General features: G+C 38.7%; 2 protein-coding genes across 5 annotated transcripts; one reads left to right on the top strand and one right to left on the bottom strand.

Annotated features, from left to right (window-relative positions):
• Positions 1-9,677: 9,677 nt before the first annotated feature.
• On the bottom strand, positions 9,678-12,932 carry mul2 (mitochondrial E3 ubiquitin protein ligase 2). Of its 4 annotated transcripts, none has more exons than XM_039695053.2 (5): positions 12,781-12,932; positions 12,090-12,240; positions 11,760-11,847; positions 11,523-11,643; positions 9,678-10,980 (listed from the first exon to the last, which is right to left on the bottom strand). In XM_039695053.2, the coding sequence occupies exons 2-5, from the start codon at positions 12,204-12,206 to the stop codon at positions 10,269-10,271; spliced, it is 1,038 nt and encodes a 345-aa protein (XP_039550987.1). In that variant the 5' UTR covers positions 12,207-12,240; positions 12,781-12,932; the 3' UTR covers positions 9,678-10,268. The 4 variants fall into 4 exon arrangements, with proteins under 4 accessions (XP_039550987.1, XP_039550988.1, XP_039550990.1 ...); XM_039695054.2 differs by having other exon boundaries at positions 12,090-12,237; positions 12,781-12,909; XM_039695056.2 differs by having other exon boundaries at positions 12,794-12,814.
• Positions 12,933-13,235: 303 nt separating this feature from the next.
• On the top strand, positions 13,236-19,232 carry alg3 (ALG3 alpha-1,3- mannosyltransferase). The gene is made up of 9 exons (XM_089131082.1): positions 13,236-13,455; positions 13,876-13,975; positions 15,054-15,201; positions 16,086-16,246; positions 17,204-17,324; positions 17,436-17,641; positions 17,966-18,043; positions 18,142-18,285; positions 18,774-19,232. The coding sequence occupies exons 1-9, from the start codon at positions 13,278-13,280 to the stop codon at positions 18,940-18,942; spliced, it is 1,305 nt and encodes a 434-aa protein (XP_088987208.1). The 5' UTR covers positions 13,236-13,277; the 3' UTR covers positions 18,943-19,232.
• Positions 19,233-20,390: the final 1,158 nt, after the last annotated feature.

The raw sequence follows: 20,390 nt of genomic DNA, 5'->3' as shown, positions 1-20,390 counted from the left end.
GTTCGGGCAATCTCTCATACTTAAAAGAATGGTTGGTATAGCAGAGTGCCATCCCTTCCCCCACTCCAGCAGTCTCTTTCTCAATGAAGTTTTAATCGTCCGATTAGAAAGTTCAACAGAACCACTAGACTGAGGACGAAACGGTATGAGGAAGTGTTGTTTCACTCCCAGCAATTTCATCACATTTTTCATTACCTTCCCCGTGAAATGTGTGCCCTGATCTGAATCAATGTGTAATGGTAAACCCCATCTGGGGAAAACTTCATTCAACAGAATTTTTGCAGTGCAGTTTTTCAGAGGAAACGCCTCCACCCATCTGTAAAGCAAATCAACAATCATCAGAATGTATGAAAAACCTCCACTAGGGGGCCGGGAACCAATGAAATCAATTTGAGGGTGGGTCCACAGCCCTTGAGGTCGAGGGGCATGCTTTGAGCTTTTACAGCTTTTGCATTTAGCTTTGAGGAGGAATTCACTTTAAGGCATACTAAGCATATTTTGCAAAATTCATTGCAAGAAACTCTCAGCTTTGGCCACCACCAGGTTTTTGAAATCATTGCATGTAACTTCTCAGGACCAGCATGTGCCAACTGCTAGTCGAGCAGAAACAGGGCAAACAACGCAGAAACGGTCATTGAATTTCCACAACCCTTCTGTATTTTTCTTTGCACCTAATTTTATCCATTGCTCTATCTCTTCAGGGTCATCCTCCGCATAAAATTCAATAATGTCTCTAGAGGGTTCACTCTCCTGGGGAGCAAGAGCCATCACACTCACGCAGGCCTCTCTAGCAGCAGTGTCAGCAGCTTGATTCCCTTTGGCCTCCGGTGAACTGTCAGTGGAGTGTCCTGTGATTTTGATGACAGCCCCTGCTGCAGGGAGGTCACAGGCAGCCATCAATTCTTTAACGTGATGTTGTTGAGAGATTGGGAGACCAGCCGTGGTTAGAAATCCCCTGCGTTTCCACACAGGGCCGAAGTCATGAACCGTGCCGAAAGCATACCGACTGTCAGTGTAGATATTGATGTGTCTCCCTTTGCTGTCCTGTAATGGCCGGGTTAAAGCACCTCTGCAACTTGAGCCCCTGGAAGCAAGGAGGCAGGGTTTATAGCAGTCTCGATGTCAATTTCTATCTCCACATTTTTACTCAAAAGAGTGGCTTCTCATTTAGCTCTTCTTTGGTTAGAAATAGAGCCTAAACGAGTATTTGTTAGCAGTTTCAAAATCTGGTGTCTGGTGTGCAGAATCACCTTTTGATGTGTCACAATGTTCCCTGTAGTCTTCACTGCCCACTCGACGCTGTCACATATCATCAGACATGGATGCTGTCCTGCCATGGAATTAGGAATAGGAGCAGAATAGTATCCTGGAACCTTTTGACCCAAGGTAGCGGTGTAAGATCTGTTTCCCACCCAGGTCCACAGATGGAAAGGCCTGGTTGCGTCAGCATGACGCAGCGCTGGGGAGGAAGCAAGAGTTTCTTTAATACTCACAAAAGCCTCCTCAATCTCCTCAGTCCACTCGATCAGATCTGCTCCAGGTTTTCCTCCTTTCAGTGCCTCTGTGAGTGGTTTAGAAAGTTCAGTGTATTCAGAGACACACTGGCGGGAGTAATTCAAAAGACCCATTACTTGTCTTAGACCAGTAACAGTGTGTGGCTTTAGAAGTTCAATAGCTTTAACTCGTTCAGGGGTGATGCGTCTACCATGCACCCCAACAATCTGTCCAAGATAAGTCACTTCTGGCAAAGCTAGCTGTGCTTTCTTCAAGTTCACTTTGAATCCCTCGTTTTGGAGGGCATTCAAAACAGTTTGGACAGCAGTCAAATGTTTGAACTTAGTTGGACTAGCAATTAAGAGGTCCACATATTGCAGGACAACAGATCCGTCATTTTCAATTTGTTTTCTTATCAATGAAGGATGCTAGTACCTGATGAAACAAGGTGGGACTGTTGCAGAAGCCTTGCGGAAGCCGACTCCGGGTCCATTGGCAATTCCTGCTGGTAAAAGCAAATTTTCCTTGGTCCTCCTTGGCTAGGGGACAAGTTCAAAAACCATTAGAAAGATCAAGAGCAGAAAAATTACAATGTTCAGCTCCTATTTCATGAAGGATAGTTGCAGGGTTGGCCACCAGAGGATGCACTTTCTCAGAAACAGCATTCAAATCGGTATAATCAAATGTCAAGCGCCAACTTCCATCCGGCTTTCTGACAGGCCACATTGGAGAATTAGTGGGAGAAGAACATGGAATAATTATTCCCTGTTTACTTAACTCGCTCCTTCTCTAGCTTAATTTTTCAAAGGATATTGTCTTTGGGCTACATGCATAGGACCTGGGATGCTCAGTGGCTGGATCTGTGCAAGGCCACAATCATATTTATCTTTTGCCCATACCTCTGGGAATTTTGAAATTGTTAACGTCCACTCAGGACGAGTTTCAGTTAAACCAACAGGATCAGCCACTGCACATCTCTGCTCATGGTGGGGGCCAGAGTGAGATAAGTGAATTGCTTCATTGCAGCCAAGCACACACTTATCTTTTGAAAGCAAAACATCAGCTTCAAGTTCTTTTAGAATGTCAACACCAATTATTGTCCCTCAGTATTTTCCTCCACCCATACCTCAGTCCAGTACACTTTTTCCAAATCAGAAAGGGTCAGAGGAACAGAAATTGATTTATGATACACCTTTTTGCCATTTAGGCCTTCTATATACAAAGTTTCAGAACTGACCTCAAGATCGAGATCAGTAATCGTTACAGTAGCTCCCGTGTCAATTAAAGCAATGCACTGCCGGCCTCCTAACACAACACATTCTCATCCCAAGACGTCATCTAACTGACGCTATTGACAATACGTCAACATCCAACGTTTTAGGGTACCCTTTAACGTCAGTTAGATGACGATCCTAGGGTGTCATACAACGCCTTACCTTTACCTTTAGCGTCAGTTAGATGACGCGGGCTGGTTACGGTTAGGATTAGATTAAAGGGTACCCTAAAACGTCGGATGTTGACGTATGGTCAAAAAAGTCAGTTATATGACATCTTGGGATGAGAATGGGCTTCAACATGGCGTTTATGAATGGATGAGTGTCAGCATAATTATTAGTACCGGAAGCCGCTGACCCATAGTCCCCACCTATCAGCTGTTTCAGCTTTGCAATATCAGCTTGAGACAGAGTGATAGATTGGGAAGTTTCATTTTTGGAGTTATTGTTAGAAGCATACTTTTTGTTACCTCCCTTTCTCTAGTTTCCTTTCTTCTTGGGTCTACGGCAATATTTAGCAATGTGACCCTCCCTACCACAGTTTCTACATTTAGCAACTGACTTGGGACAGTTTCGGGAAGTATGACCTAACTCATCACAGTTATAGCATGTCACACCATTGCGGGGAGTGGTTTCCCCTTCAACTGAGACACCAGCCGCTTTCCCAGTGCTCACATTATCAGCATTGCGTATTTGCAAACAACTCCATCTTACAGCGCACCAAAAAGGAAATCTCCCCAGCACGTTTGGATATCAACAGCACTGTTCAACAGCATATCTTTGTATTGCTCATTCAGACCAACTGTGGCTGTTTCTATTACTATAGGAGAATCAAACTCTTCATCATTGTTATTAGCAGCACAGAAAGTCTCATAGGCAATACGAAACCGGTCCAGATATTCCAACGGGCTTTCACCGGGTTTCTGTTCGATCTGGGTCACACTTCACCACGGAAAATAACCCCGACCCAGCAATTCTTTTACAGCTGTTCTCACCCTAATTTGCAGGGACCCGAGGGTGAAAGTTCACACCCTGGACAGCCCTTAATTTGGAGGAAGGAATTAACCCTTCAACCAACAACTGATTTTGTTGCCTAGCAACAGCCTCTTGTTTGGGTTATACAACTTAAAAGGTTCCAACTCTGCAAGCAAACTGTTTTTCTCAGTGACTGTGAGTCTGATCCATTGACCATCCTCACACCCTGCACCCATTTCAATATTCAACCCAGCCCAATTCGTGTGTCGAATAGAGGCGGCGGATGCAGTAACATTGGGTTTAAATGCTTCCATGGAGGTCAAGTTAAGATCTTTGACCCCTGAGTTATATTCAGTTTGTTTTGCTTGCACGGCAGGAATCTCTGAACTATGGAGGGGGACTTACAACAGCCACATTCAACAGGTTGCATGCCTCAGTTTTGGTCCGCTATACTGGTTATCAGTCTGTCCGAATGAGAAGAGAAAGCGGGGGCGGAGGGAGAAAGAACTTTCTCCTTTTTTACAGCCTTTTCTGCCTTTTCACACAACGCCTCAAGCCCTTTGATCAAACTACACAGATCACTCCCTACTTCTTTCCCAATGATTTTCGCCATCCTATCACGTAGGACAATTAAACTCTTCCACACATTAATCATATTCGTTGAGGGAATTCCACCCATTTCACAAATCCATGAAAAGGCAAACACAGACAAAAACTTAACTCTGTCAACCTCTTTCCTTGTTTGCAGCCAGTCAATCTGCTGTGTGACATTCCAATCAGAGTTAAAACCCTGGCTGACCATTTTCTTAATCAGTTTTGTGTATTTTTTTTATTTGAGCGCATCAGAGCAGAGCTGTTTAACTTTACAGCATACACCCTCTTCAGCTGCATAACTTTGGTCAGAACAAATTGAGATATTTCTTTTATCTGTCATTGTTGGTCACAGTTGGAACTCACCACAGAGAATTTTTGTTTTGTTTTGTTTTGTTTTTTTAGCAGCAAAGAATTGAAAAAAACATGTTTTTAAATGACAAGTCTTGACTTCTACACAAAGAAACCACAACGTATTTTTTACTCACGACTTCCAATCACATATTCTGATCCATGCCAATTTAGGTAATAATTTTACTTGAGGGGATCGTTCCTGATGCATCCCTGGCAAACAACCGTGTTTCTATTACTATTTTTTTTACTAATTTCTCAGTCCCTAACTGCCTAATACACTAAATTCGAGGTATCCCTATCTGAGATGGAACAGATAGAGTAGGTTCGCGGTGCCTTGGACCTTAAATCCAGGGATGTATTCTGCTGGGGTGTTGCTACACCAACAATGCCCAGTGGGGGGACCCCACAAAGCACGCTTCGCTTGCGCTGTCTGCTCTCGTTTACTTTAAACCTTAAACAATGCTATCAGAGACTTCCTTTTATACTTTAAACTTTAGTATAATTAATCTTCACTCTCCTCATCAGAGTGAAGCTCTTCCACTCCAACAGCCCTAGCCTATAATATAATAAATAGTCCTACCTTTTTTGTTGGCTTGCCAGGGGTGTCACAACAGAATGATTGCCCATTGCACAGCTTTCAGACCCAGGAACAGATATGATGAAAGGAGACCAGGAGTCGTGAAGTTCAATTAAAAAAAGTTAAATTTACTGAATAGTTTGCAGTTAAATTGGTAGAGCGTAAAAAGACCACGAAGAGGTCGCAAGCTAACTCTACCTTACACAAAATCATACACCAGTTATACCATTTCCAAGGGCATACATTCCATAAACATTCACTTCTGATTGGCTAAGAGAACATAAAGTCTAAACAATTCTACACTTATGAATAGATAGAAGAGTATGTTGACATCAATTAAGATAATTGTCATCCAAGTCCATGGAAATCCGGTGATGACCTCAGAGGTCATCGTAAAGAGTCATGAGATCTGCTGCCACATATCACGAGACTTGTACAGAGCATTCAACTCATACACAAAAGCACAAGGGAATGGCTGATCGACCAAGGTTGTATAGGGCCTGAGCTCATTATCATCAGGACAGACTACCAAAAATACTGATAAACCTTCCCTCCTCTGAAAGAAGTGATGTTTACTTTATTTCTTTAGAGAAATACATATTAAAGAAGTACAATTCTGTGAACCAGATCACATAAGTTACATATAGGCTGACCCCTGTAACCTTAACTGGGTCAGCAGACATAGTCATCTGATGAGGGTCTTCTTCAGGCTTACCATCTTTTATTAGCCTTTACAAAGAGCCTGTATTTAAGGTTCTAGCTCAGGGGCACAGAAGATTAGTCACAGACACCACACGACACTTAGAAAGATACTGGCAGAAATGCTAACAACAAAAATATGACTAAAACTATATGTGAATCACTTATTAAATATAGTAATGATTATTGATTAGTGCTTGTTATATGAATAATGTAATCATTAAAAAGGATATATATCTGAATTGATGAGACAAGGGATTCTGACCCTTCAAGTGTGATCAGTAAAGAAATAAAAGATATTATTTGAAAATGTTCAAATATTGTATTTAGCATACAAAATGCTATCTATAAAATTATGAAAATAGGCTACATGTTATATTTTAACTGGTCATAAGGGGTCAGCACTATTTTCTTTTTTCCTTTTTTGTGAAAAAAAGATCAAAAGTGACAGTAAACACATTTTTTTATTTTATTTATAATAACTATTTTTATTTCAAATAAATGCTGTTCTTTTAAACTTTATATTCATCAAAGAATCCTGAAAAGAAAAGTACCACTGTTTCCACTGAAATATTAAGCAGCACAATATTTTCAACATCAACAATAATAAATATTTCTGAGCACCTAATCAGCATTTTAGAATAATTTCTGAGGATAATATGTAAATAATTAAACTGAACATTCAGCTTTGCCATCACATGAATAAATTACATTTTAAAATATATTCAAATATAAAACAGTTATTTTAATTTTTAATAATATTTCACAATATTACTTTATAATTGGTGTGCACAAAACACTCAACCCATGACAAATCTTACTAACCTCAAACTTTCGAATGGTATTGTACATGTAAATCATCAGATATTTTTTGTCAACCTGTAGTTGGAATAAAAAAAAGTGAGAACAACCTTCTTCTCTGCCAGTTTCGCTCAAATGTGAGAGGGTAGGCTCTTAAAGACAGAGTAGCAATGTAACTGGCACCAGCTGATGAGTGTCTTTGAGAATGTGTTGCCCAGTTCACCGTATTTTTCACACACACCCACACATTCTTCCCTCTGGAGCTTTTAGTCAAAAACACTAAAGCAAGAGCATATACAGACAGCCTGTTTAAGCTTGTGGCACAGAAGCAGATCACTGGAGATGAGATGAGAACAGCTGGCACACAGAGACGCCTCCAGCGTTCCAGGAGTCACACTGAGAAGCATAAGGAGTTACGTGGCTGGGAAAATGCCATCATGTTGTTGTTGTTTTTTTCACTCAATGTGAAATTCTCTCTGAGCTTTTGTTCTCCTGTCACATCAGTGTGTGCTGTTCTTGTCTTGTCAGCTACTGTAGATTTCATAATGTTTCATTAACAAAGTTCAGGAGGAGCGCGTTCAAATAATCTATCCAATCAACTCGTCATCAGCAATTACCACATCCACATCTATCCTATCAACATGAGAGGAAGCATAATACATTCCTTGACAGTTTTCAGCATCCCTCCACCACCCGACTCCTCACTCTTAATTTGTTCCTCCCACAGCCAGGAATACAGGGGGAGTATTCTGGGTTACGGCAATAATAGCAGGCCATCTGACTTATTTGTAATTGTGAATTTAGGAAACTTACTGTGTTTTTCGAACACTTTTATTTGCCATGATAGCTTTGAATTATATTTCTGCAGAAATATATAGTGTTAAAGGAGAACTTTTTTGTACATTGGGAGTGCTGTCAGTACAGACAAAAATGACAAAGATCGGTGTTGCCTACACTGTGTTATCCTCTTTTTAAAATTCGCACCCTGTTGACTTCAATAGGGCAGGTTCTAAACCTGCTTTTAGCCTTTCGAACCACGAACTCCGAGCCAAGTTCTGGCTCGTTCACATCTCACCAGCTCACTTGGCTCGGCGTTTGTGGCTCGACTGCTCAAGACTGTTTTCCAAAGAGTCGGCCCATATCCGGCCCACATCTAGGCATGTGAAATCCACATGTACCAGATATGGGCTTTGTTGCTGTCTGGAAAACCATGGTATATATTAGAGGCAAAAGCTACTGCATATCTCAAAGCACCTAACACAACAATATAATGAACCAAAAACTACTTAAAGGGACACTCCACCCATTTGCATTAAGTTTTTCATTGTTAGAAACCCAGTCATACTATTGAATGGTCATGATGCAACACTCTCTCATTTTCCTCTGAGGCGAGAGAAATCTGTTATTTACCTTTTTCACTTCCTAGTACAATGACACATTTTGTGCGATTTCGAAACACATTTTCGGGCAATCTCATCACGGAGACTCGCTAGTAGCCTATTCTTGTTGTTTAACTACTGCGCTCTTACCTCCTAGGGCAGCGAAGGAAGTGCATTCTGGGAGTTGTTATCTTTTATCCACACAAGCCAAAAATACATTTTCTGGCTAGAAATACATTTTCTCAGTCTAGAAATTAAAAAATAATTTCACATTTCTTCTACATAAATTACCCATTTTAAATACACATTCATCTTTCCAGAGGTGGAATGACCCTTTAAAGAAAACCTGTACCACCTGACTGCTGTGGGTTCATTTCAGTGTTGATAGTGTTGCCATTGAAATGCATACATTTCCATAAAACTCTGAGTAACGTTACAGGTTTCCATCTTCCAAATGTTATGACATTAACGCAGCCTAAACTCGCTGTTTTGGTTCTGGAGGAACTGTAAGGTGGTGCTCGATGACTGACGTTTGCACCAGATTTAGCTTAAGCTAGTTTCCATCTGCAGTCCCTGAGCAGGTGAATTAAAACACAAAATATACAACATAAAATGTTATAATAAGTCACTCAAATACAACTATCAATTAATTCATTCATCCATTCTCTATTTCAACCATCAATAAAACCTCAATAAAAGTCATATTTACATACATAATTATCTATGCTGGCACAACTGGTTGTTCAATAGCACACAGTAGTAAATAGTAGTAAACAGTCTGTTGTTTTCAGTAGAAGCTCAAAGGCCCCTCCCTCCCGAGTCCCAAATCTCATAATCTATTATCTAGCACAGTTGTATAGTTGGTAGAATGAAAAATACTTCAATTCAAGCATTTCAATCCAATACAGTCGGCAGCTCAATTCCGCGGGAAAATGTGAACTTGGCAACCCTGGTGATCAAAGTACTTCTCCCCAGTCAACTCATGCATGTTTTACTTGTGAAATTGATCAGGTTTTCAAAATCTCTATAAATGAATGAAAAGTTCTTTTAAATAGAATAGGAAAGGGGACAGAGTTAACTCTAATGGAAAAGAGGATGTGTGCCAATCAAGCTTTTTTAAATTCCTAATTTAAAGCAACATGTTTTGATTTAGGCAAATCGTTTTCTTCACTTGTCCAGAGTCTGACACTCTTTTGCCCACTAGTGGTTGAATATAAAATGTCAAGCGTTGCTGGAAAATACATCATCAGAAGTTCAGCTTGACCTTGATGAAGTTTTTTTTTTCATCTCATTTACTTTCATTTAAGAGAGAAGACAGAGGGAGAGGGGGAGTCTGTTGTGGGTGATTTACAGGGGTTAGACGTGTAACAGGATCACAGCAGCTGTTGCATATGAACCTTGAAAGATTCCTTGCTGGTGAACACACACACCTCTCTCAGAAGAGAGACTTTCCATGCCATAAGCACAATAAATCAGCAATATAACTGAATGTGGCAACAACTGAGTTATTTAAGAGAATCTATATGTGAAAACTCACATTTAAACAAGTGTTTTATTGGTCAAACACAAAGAAGCCCAAAACATTACATGTTGAGCTGAACATTTAGACTCTGGAAATCGTCCAAAACTCTCATTCATAAATTAAGGCACTGAGCAAATCATATTAAATAATGTATTGTTTTAGGTTTATTTATATGAGCCATTCAATACAATATTTAACTAGAGTAACCATTTGATGAGTGTCAAACATGGGATGCACTAAAATAATAAACAGGAAGTCAAAGAAATATTCCATTCACACACATCTGCTTATAAGGATATTCAGTAAAATACCAAAGCATATTTGCTCTGATGTTATGTTATTTTATCTCAAACTGTGTAAGGATGACAACTTAGTGCTCTGAAAATCTTGACATACATTAAACGGTGAAACTAAAGTGCGTATCAGGAATCTGTGCGACTGCTTCCATCGCAGGTGTCCTGTTCACAGTATAACACTTCATTTAAGTTTAAGGCTGTTTCAACATGTACATCCAGCACAACCGTCCATTTACAGTATAACATCAAACCATGTTTAGTTGTTTGAAATTTGCTCAATGCATTATATAGTTCTAGATCAGTCTCTCAGGCCTGGTATAAAGGCACGGCTCGTTTGATGTTCTGTCTGCAGATGGGACAGTTGGGTTGTGGCAAGGCCTGATAGCAGCGGAAACAGCAGCACACGTGACCGCAGTCCAGCAGCACGCAGCTTCGTGGATTACTCAGGCATATCACGCACGCATTCTCTGGAATATCCATGCCGTTCTCCTCCTCCCCTCTTTCTCCCATCAGTTCAAACTCCCTCCTCATGTTCTCTTGCTCCCAGCGCAGCTTCAGTTGCTGGTAGTACCTGCGTCCCGCCCACATCAGCACGGCTGCACCCGCCAATGCGCAAACACACGCCAGCACCCTCCACACCTCCGCCTGCCCTTCCTGCTCCCGCAGCAGAGTCTCAAAGTCCGAAGTGCACAGGAAGTACTCGGAGCCGTCGGTGGGTGGGCGGATTTTAGGGAGGCGGTCCGTGTCCAGGATGAGCTCACCCACTGCGGTTAGGGATGCGCCCACCTTCAGCATCTCCTCTGTTTCAAGTTGACCTTTGGGCTTCTCTCCGCTCAGGTACTGACCTATCAGGTCCGTGAAGCCATAACTGGCCTGGTGGAACTTCTCGTGTGTGATTTCCATGTCGGGACCCGTGGCCTCCAGGGGGCAGAGCACCCGCACAAACGCCTTGTTGACCCCCAGCAGGTTAAAAGGCACTGCATTCACGCGTTGGTGAATCAAACGCTCGCTGTCTGTCCTGAAGGATGAGAATTGTGTTTGAGGATTGCCATGTTAGACTGATGTACATAACACTCGTTCATAAATTTGGGGTCCGTAAGATTTTTAAAATGTTTTGAAAGAAGTCTCTTATGCTCAAAAAATACAGTGAGACTGTAATATTGTGAAATATTATTAGAATTTAAAATAACTGTTTTCTATTTTAATATGTAATAAAATGTCATTTATACCTGTGATGCAAAGTAGAATTTTTAGCAGCATTAATCGAGTCTTCAGTGTCGCGTGATCCTTCAGAAATCATTCTAATATGCTGATTCGGTGCTCAAAAAACATTTTTTAGAAGAAATATTGAACACAGTTGTGATGCCAAAAAAATTTTTTTTCAAGATTCTATGATCTTTAAATAATTTGTTAACATTATAAATGCCTTTACTGTACTTTTTAGGCATCCTTGCTCTATAAAATGATTAATTTGTTTTAATAAAAGATACATTTAAAATCTTGCTGACCCCAAATCATTGATCGATAATGTATATTTATAATAGCCAGAGTAGGTTTTACCAGGTGCGTGCTAAACTGTTCCACACAAGCTTGTGTTCTCGGAGGAGCAGTTTCTGGATGACACCAACAGAGCCTTCTTGAAACTGACTCCTTAATGGTTCCCCAACAGGCTGAACTGTACCTACAGAGAAAGAAAGAAAGACAGACAGAAAGCAAATCAGTGGAATTGAAAGAGACAGAGAGACAAAGTTATCTTCTTCACATCAGCTGAGACATATAGTCAAAAATAAAGGTTACCCTCGATGACCACATACTGCAGACATTTCCCCGGTGAGGCATTTAAAAGATCTGTTAACTTCTCATCCAATGGCAGAACTGGAGCTTCCTAACATCCAAAACAAATGAGTTTATTGTTTCTTTTACGTCCTGTAGCAGACACTTTTAATCCAAATCACTAATTGCATATACTATCTGGCTTCAATACAAATTAAGTTTTGTGTACTGTGATCTATCTATCTATCTATCTATCTATCTATCTATCTATCTATCTATCTATCTATCTATCTATCTATCTATCTATCTATCGCTGTCTTAATTATCATTATTGCATTGCTACTCAGTACTCACGTTAAGCTTGTGCACAGTTTTGCTTTTCTTTCTGTAGATGTAATAAAACAGACCAGAGAGAGCTACACTTGAACCCAAACACACAATTTCCAGTGTCCGGATGGGGAAATCCTCCATCTTCCACCTCGCCCTCTTCCTCTTCTCTAGACTACTAAAAACACAGTTAAATAATAGTGAACAGATGTAAGCATCAAGATGAATACAAATATTAATGCTGATTTGATTATGGATTCATTTTCTGGTGGTTGTACGGAATTGACAGGGTGTTCTGGCTGTTATTGATGAATGGATATAAAAAAAGCAATAATGAGAGAGAGAGACTTCAGAGAGCCTTTTTATGTGTGTTTACATTAGAATTGATAGTTGCGCCTGTTAAACATGCCAACAATGTAAGTCCATGGGAATTTGGGGTGTTTTTTAAATCATCGATTTAAAGAAAACCGCCAAAAACACTACACTCCCACAATAACAAGAGTTAACGTTATATAACATAACGATAACAAAATTTCTCCAAACATGGTGAATCATCTGTCCGCTGTCAAAATGAAATGTGTGACCCATAAATGACCTTTAAAGATTTTAATCAAATGCTTTGACCACTATAACATATGTACATGCTCATAAACAAATATTAAAGTTCTGTCTGAAACAACAGAAATGAACATCACGTGAATAAGGAGCAGAACATCACCTTTATCACTCACACGATCCTCCTGAAGTCATTACCGGAAACGATGTTGTTTGGATCACGTGGCAACGTCAACGTGGGTGGCTGTGAAATTTGCCTGACTGAATCTGGTGACACAACTTTACGCAGCCAAACCCTTACAGTCTATGAGCCAAAAAGATTTGAACATATACTTGATGTGATCATTTTAAGTATGTTGTTTATTGGGGTTGTCCTCTTTAGCTTTCCTTTAATAGAAATTGCATTGGAATGGCATTGAACTATTTTAAGCGAACGAAAAAAAGTTTACATAATTATATTTGTATACATATAAATGCATATGTTGCTAATAAATAAATAAAAACAACATATATAGCTTTTTTCCCAATGGCATTTTTATTTTATTTTATTTATTTTTTTTATTTTTTTGCCTTAGTGACTTTTAATTTGCAAATCAGTATTTCCGATTTCGATACGCGTTTGTTGAAATCGCTGACGCTGACTTCACCAAGGCGGCCAACATGGCAGCAGGGAAGAAAAAATCCTCTACTCTTCCATCAAGATTTCAAAAAACACTTTCCTCCATATGGCAGGACAAACACATGGTGTTGTTCAAAGCAGAGTACACGTTCTTGATCACGTCCGTACTTTGGCTTCTGGAAATTGTGGTTAACATATGGGTGATCCAAAGAGTTACATGTAAGTGTATTAGAAATCAATCACTGACATGGTCTTTGAATATTTATAATAGTCAACTCATTATATTAATTTATATTTATAATAGTCAATTCATTCATGGAACTGCAGACTAAAGACACAGAACATCATTCTATTCTGCATAATCTCTAACTTACATATTCAAATAGGGCACTGTTCTAGTGCATGCTGTTAATGCAATTGTTTATTAATTTATTTTTGAACAGTTACATTTACGTTCCTCTATAAAATGTGTTAAATTAGTGTTGTTTATTTCGGAAGGGAGCACGTGAAGAGACGAGAGAGCTCGAGTCACGCGCACGATAAATTCAAATAGACAGAACTGCACTCTGAAAAGTTATGCCGCTTAAAAAAAGACAGGTGCTATTCCTCTGTCTGATGATTTATATGTTATGTGTGTAGATACAGAGATTGATTGGAAGGCATACATGGACGAGGTGGAGGGCGTTATTAACGGCACATATGACTACACACAGCTGAAGGGCGACACGGGACCGCTGGTGTAAGTGTCAACATAACTATGTTATATATACGTATATATACCATGAGAGTTGGAAAAAATAATTATTTAAAAGCAAAGTTATGTTATTTATATATGTAATACATGCCTATTTTCAATCCCCTGCCAAAATCTTCTGCCCTTGTTTATTTATTACTAGACTCATTTTGTTTCCCGCTACAGATAACAGTATATTAATATGTTGAATTCCATAAATTCAGAATGGAAATAAAGGGATTGTTCACCCAAAAATGACAATTTTGTCATCTACTTACCCTGAAGTTGTTCCAAACCTGTATGACTATCCTTCTTTTGCTGAAAAAAGATATTTTATAGAGTGTCAGTAATCAAACAATATATGTACCCCATTGACTTCCATAGTAATTTATTTCCATATTATTGAGTCAATTGGGTATATCAGTTGTTTGGTTATTGACATTCTTCAAAATATCTTCTTTGTGTTCAGCAGAAGAATGAAATTCATCAGGTTTGGAACAACTTCAGAGTGAGTAGATGACAGAATTCACATTTTTGGATGAACGATTTCTTTAATGAGGCTAGAATACACTACACAACTTTTAAAATCTGAACAGATTTTAAAACACTTGGCATGAAACTTTCTGATTTTACTGTAAATGTTTACAGAAAAAAAAACTGGGCATCATACTCTAAACAACTGAGAATTACACACTACAAGGCTTTCAAGTAGATCAAATCTCATGCACAAACATGTGGAAATATGCGGAGATGCATGGGAAATGAAAACAATGTGTTTCTAAAATCACTTCAAAATATTAAACATGTTTGTTATCTTTTGACAGTGCCCATCATATATTAGATGATTTTCTGCCAAATCTGGCAAGTCTGACTGACCAAAATCTGCAAGACTGGCTTTGACCTTTTTCAGGAACAATCATTGACTCCTCCAGAAAAAAAAGCATATCTGAGCAAAAGTCATTTAGTGTATTCCAGCTTTTAGATGTCCAGTAGTCTACTTGTTCTTGTACACCTCTGGGAATGTCATATTAAATGGAAACCTGGCCACTGATAATTTGCTGGATTGTATGTATTTGTGTTTCAGGTATCCTGCTGGTTTTGTGTATATATTCACAGGGCTGTATTATCTTACTGATCATGGACAGAACATTCGTTTGGGTCAGTACGTGTTCGCTGTGTTCTACCTCATCACTCTCCTTCTTGTGTTCCGCATTTACCATCACACCAAAAAAGTAAGAAATAGTAATGCGTAATTCTGTTCAGACATCTTTTTTCTTTTTTTTTTTTTACCCAAGAATAGCCAGGATATTTTCACAATGAATTTAAAGTGTACATGCTACCATTCAAATGTTTGGTGTCAGTAATATTTCTAGTTTGAATGAAAAGAATGCAACACCATAAGGCATAACTAAAAATATTTTGCTAGACTTGAACCTCTGAATTCCAGCAAAAGCAACTAATTACTACTTAACATGATAAAAACCTTACTAATATTTCAATACTTTGCTTATTTATTATGGTATTTAGATCTTTACAGAAGATTGCTTTCATTGTTCTGATTTTGTCTGTATAGTAATAGGGATCCTATGCTTTTTTTTTTTTTTTAGCTTAACTGAACAGCTTCAGAGTTATTGAAATGGGTTATATGACTTCTTTCAAGTTGAATGGTGGACTGAGAGACGATGTACATTTGTTATGGTGAAATCACAAAACTTAATGCTCAAAAATAATGCACGTGTCCCTGATAATACAACCACTAATTAACAATCGGTTTTGATGAAGAAAATAAACTATACTACTAGTGCGGATTAGAACCCAGAGGCTTGGTAAAAGTTCTGCCACTGGACCATTAAAGTACATGGGGATAATAGTCGGATCTCTGTATTTGATCACGTGAAAATTCTCATCACTAACAACATATATTAGGTCTCATTAAACAACAAATTCAACACAATGTACTATTGTATACTATGTAACACGTCACGCTTTGCGCGAGTGCTATTTACGACAGTAACGTTAAATACAAGTACTCCACAGCAACTCTAGAGGTCGCTGTTTGACAACTGAATTCCTGCATGGTGTCCCTTTAAGTGCTTGTACGTTTATTCTTCTCTAGGTTCCTCCCTACGTGTTCTTCTTCATCTGCTGTGCTTCGTATCGGATTCACTCCATCTTCATCTTGCGTCTCTTTAATGATCCGGTGGCCATGATGCTCTTATTTGGAGCCATCAATCTCTTCCTGGACGGCCACTGGACTCTAGGATGTGCCCTTTACAGGCAAGTAGAAACAACTTCTTCATTCTATATAGTGTTTTTTTTTTAAGTTGTCAGTCAATGGCAGCATTTTTGGTAATTTTCACAAAATTTGCATGGCCCCCAGCATATTTTGTTGTATGTAACTGAACTTGCAGTGTATCACAGGGAAGAACAGAGCTTCTGCTTTTTAACAACACTAAAAAAGCTGAGAAAATCACATTTTTGTCAAAGACTGTGTCTGGGTCGGAGTCAGAACGATGATCAAAAGATAGATGGAGTAGATCACTTCCATCAACAAATCTTCACAGTCCTAAATCTCGTCCTGGATCGACATTTCATTCTGTACCATTAGGCAGTTTTGATTTATATGCTGTTTAATGTTTGATGAACGTGAACATTTGCATAAGCGATGCTTCTATGACTTGTTTCTGCTGCTTTTGCACTTGTGTTTTGATCCGGAGAGTCTGTACTTGTTCAGATGATGTGTAATAGCGCCCCCTACCATATAACAGTGAAAACATGTATTGCAGGAATTTTCTGTCAATAGCGGTGAAAGATTTAGAATGCTACATGTCATGCGTGTAACATGGCTGTTTGCATTTGTAAAAGGTCTGCAAAGTTAAAAAAAAATCGAAGTGCTCAATAAATGGAGTTATTTTCTCCTGAAAGAAAGAACCGATTCTGAACTGCCTGAAAGGAGTTGTCTGTAATTCCAGCCTTACTTCCTACACAAACTTACGCGGGTTTGTAACAAAATTGCATAATGCCAGGATCAGGATGTTCCTCATTGGCTGCCTGCAAGCAACATCTACTTTGAGCCGCCCTCACTTTAACATTAACTCATGTTATCCACTACTGCTGCTATTACAATATTTTGATGCCTGATCAAAACTACAGAAGAATAATATAATGTTTAATACATGAACATTCAGCGATGTGTGTGCATTTAAAGTAAATATTTCTCTGTTGTATGGACAGTTTAGCTGTGTCTGTGAAGATGAACGTTCTGCTCTTCGCTCCTGGTCTCCTCTTCCTTCTCTTGAGTGAGTTCGGTCTATGGAAAACTTTACCCAAGCTCACTCTCTGTGCTGTCATTCAGGTTAGACACACATAAGGAAACACATTCACTTATTTATTACATGAATCAAATGTCTTTTTGCTGTCTCACACCGACTTTTCATGTACCATTCTTTTTCTCCCTTTCTAACAGCTGTTACTGGGTCTGCCGTTCCTCTTAGTGAACCCTCTCGGGTATGTTAACCGGGCCTTTGACCTGGGCAGGCAGTTTCTGTTTAAGTGGACCGTGAACTGGCGATTTCTTCCCGAGGATGTGTTTTTGAGTCGATACTTCCACCTAGTGCTGCTCTTGGCTCACATTACCACATTGCTTCTGTTCGCACTGAAGAGATGGAAGAGGTACAAAAAACAAGGTCTTACTTTACATTAGGTGGATAGTTCACCCAAAAAATGACAATTCTGTCAACATTTACTCGGCCTCGAGCTGTCCCAAACCTTTATGAATTTCTTTATTCTGCTGAACACAAAAGAAAATATTTTGAAGATTGTTAACCAAACCTATTGACTTCAAGTATTTCTCCCCTCATGATTTGTTGAACAAAATCATTATTAGAAGTCTAAGGTCAATATTAAGTCTTTTTAGTAAACGAAATATGCTACAGGTCTGGGAATATGGTTTTAATGAGCTGACTGCATCAATTAAAAAATGTGTGTTCATTACAGGTCTGGAAACAGTATTTGGTCTATTCTAAAAGATCCATCTGAGAGAAAAGAGACTGCACACAAGCTCGATGCTGATCATATCCTTCATATATATGATTGATTTTTTTTTTTAAATAGTTTGAATATCCCAGGTATTCCTGAAACTTGAATAATTAGTCCTTAACCCAGATCTTACAGACAGTTCTGGTTTTGTTCACCTCTAACTTCATCGGCATGTGCTTCAGTAGATCTCTGCATTATCAGTTTTATGTCTGGTACTTTCATACGCTACCTTACCTACTGTGGAGTGGAGGAGTCAAGAAGCTTGCCCACCTTCTCCGGTACAGCACAGACATGTTCCATATGTGATATTTTTTCCTTATAGAACTGTTTAGTTGTTTTTTCTTGTGTTTGTATATACATTATGACCAGTCACAGGTGAAGCAATTACTGTTGATCATCGCCTAACAAGGCCACATATCATTGTCTGGTTAAATGAAATGTTAAGCAAACACTCAGTTCTTGTAATCAACGTGTTGGATGCAGGAGAAGTGTGCAGGAATAAATATCTGAGTGACTTTGAACAGGGCCAAATTGTTATGTCGTCAAGGCTTTTAGTGATAGGCTGAGAATCCCTGGGTCTGGCCATTCACGTGGATGTAAATTTGTACATGTACCACCTACCTAAGTATTGTTGCAGATTTTTTTATTATTAGTTCATAATACCTAATGTTAATGTGTAGAAGCTAATTGTAAATATTATTGTTATCAAACTTTGTCGCACACAACTCTGCACCAACTCATCCCTATATATTTCACTCTCTTTTAGTGTGTTGATTTTGGGTCTGATAGAGCTGTCCTGGAACACGTATCCGTCCACCAACTACAGCTCTCTATCGCTGCATGTCTGCCATCTCATCATCCTGCTCTGTTTGTGGCTCAACCCATCCCCAGCTCTTCCATCTCAGAGGTCAGAGAACAAGGCTAAGCACCACTAAACCCTGGTGTGACCGGGGCACTCGCTGTACCGGAGTGACAAACGGGTCCCTGTGCCCTGAGTATGATCAAATCATATCAAGGGGTTTTGTTAATGGAGGTAGTGTGATGTTAATATATGGGGGTACAGAGAGTTTACAATGCTTCTCAGGATTCTTAAAGACTATTGGAATGCTCTGTCTGGGATATCGGAGCGAGAAATGTGAATGTTGTGTGGAGCTTTATTGGAAGGAAATGTAGAAAAAATAATATATATATATATATATATATATATATATATATATATGAAGAGTTCAGATGCAAAAGCCTCTAAGTGCCATTTGAAATTTTCTTCTAGAATGATCATTTTTATCAAGCTTGTATATTTAAGTTCAGTGATTTCACTTAAATGGCAATGATAATTACCTAATAATTGTTATTTAAGTGAAATTACTGAACTTAAATATACAAGTTTGACAAAAATCATCATTAAAGAAGAAAATTTCAAATGGCATTTAGAGGCTTTTGCATCTGAACTCTTCATATATAATGTGTATGCAGCGAGCACCACTGTACCAACACTGTTGACCTTTGAGACCTCAGTGGTCTCTTGTTGTCACCTTTGGATGCATTATAATTAGGTACATAGGCCTAAAGATGTTATATATACTATATATAACAAAATATATCTGCATTTCAACTGTGACGTTAAATTCATTAAATTGATTATGAATCAAATATGAATTCAATTAAAGTGAATTCATAATTGTACCTTTATTCAAAGCTGTTCAGGGATTTGTCTCCATGTAAAGTTTAACCAAAAAGAAAAAAAAAAGAAAAGTGTTATTTACTCACCCTCATGTAGTTCTTCTAGGTCCTGTATTGATTTTCTTCTGTGGGGGAAAAAAACTTTTGGCCCATTGCATTACATTTTATGAACAAAAAAAATATTTTGTGTTCTGCAGAAGAAATAAAGGGTGAGGGTGAGTAAATAATGACAAAAGTGTAATTTTTGATGAAATATCCCTTTAACTGTGAGCTCAACAGGATCATATCCACTAGTTACATGTATAGGGCACAAAGGAACAGCATAGATCTGCTTTTCCATTTCTTTTTAGTTTAAGTCAACCATAAACCTCCAGTATCGTCTTGAGCCTTTTTCATTATTTTGTGGTTTGTTTGTTTTTTTCTTTCTTTTCTGGAGTGAACAGTTAGAAGGAGTGCTGAAATGCTTAACATTTTGGGTGTGATTTACATTTTTCTGTGATATAGAGTGAATGAGTGTTCTTATTAGCATCTGTTTGCAGTTGTTTTTATTTATTTTTATTAGTTTATTTTTTATTCTTTGCATGAAATACATTTGCTTAATCCAAATTGGTTTCGCTAATCACAATGCAACTGTAGTCCGTAGGGCTGTCAAACGATTAATTGCAAATCGCATCCAAAATAAAAGTTTGTGTTTACATAATAT

This window comes from Pimephales promelas, chromosome 5 (assembly GCF_988280905.1).
Source record: "Pimephales promelas chromosome 5, fPimPro1.hap1.1, whole genome shotgun sequence".
NCBI lineage: Eukaryota > Metazoa > Chordata > Actinopteri > Cypriniformes > Leuciscidae > Pimephales > Pimephales promelas.
Note: the sequence above shows the minus strand (reverse complement) of the source record. Positions and strands in the feature narration are given on the sequence as shown.

Coding starts and splice junctions, on each gene's coding strand:
- mul2 (XM_039695053.2), bottom strand. CDS start 12,206: ATGGAGGATTTCCCCATCCGGACACTGGAAATTGTGTGTTTGGGTTCA. Junction 11,644..11,759: donor GCAGTATGTGGTCATCGAGG/GTAACCTTTATT, acceptor CTTTCTCTGTAG/GTACAGTTCAGCCTGTTGGG. Junction 10,981..11,522: donor AACAGTTTAGCACGCACCTG/GTAAAACCTACT, acceptor CTCATCCTTCAG/GACAGACAGCGAGCGTTTGA.
- alg3 (XM_089131082.1), top strand. CDS start 13,278: ATGGCAGCAGGGAAGAAAAAATCCTCTACTCTTCCATCAAGATTTCAA. Junction 13,976..15,053: donor GGCGACACGGGACCGCTGGT/GTAAGTGTCAAC, acceptor TTTGTGTTTCAG/GTATCCTGCTGGTTTTGTGT. Junction 17,325..17,435: donor CTCTCTGTGCTGTCATTCAG/GTTAGACACACA, acceptor CCTTTCTAACAG/CTGTTACTGGGTCTGCCGTT.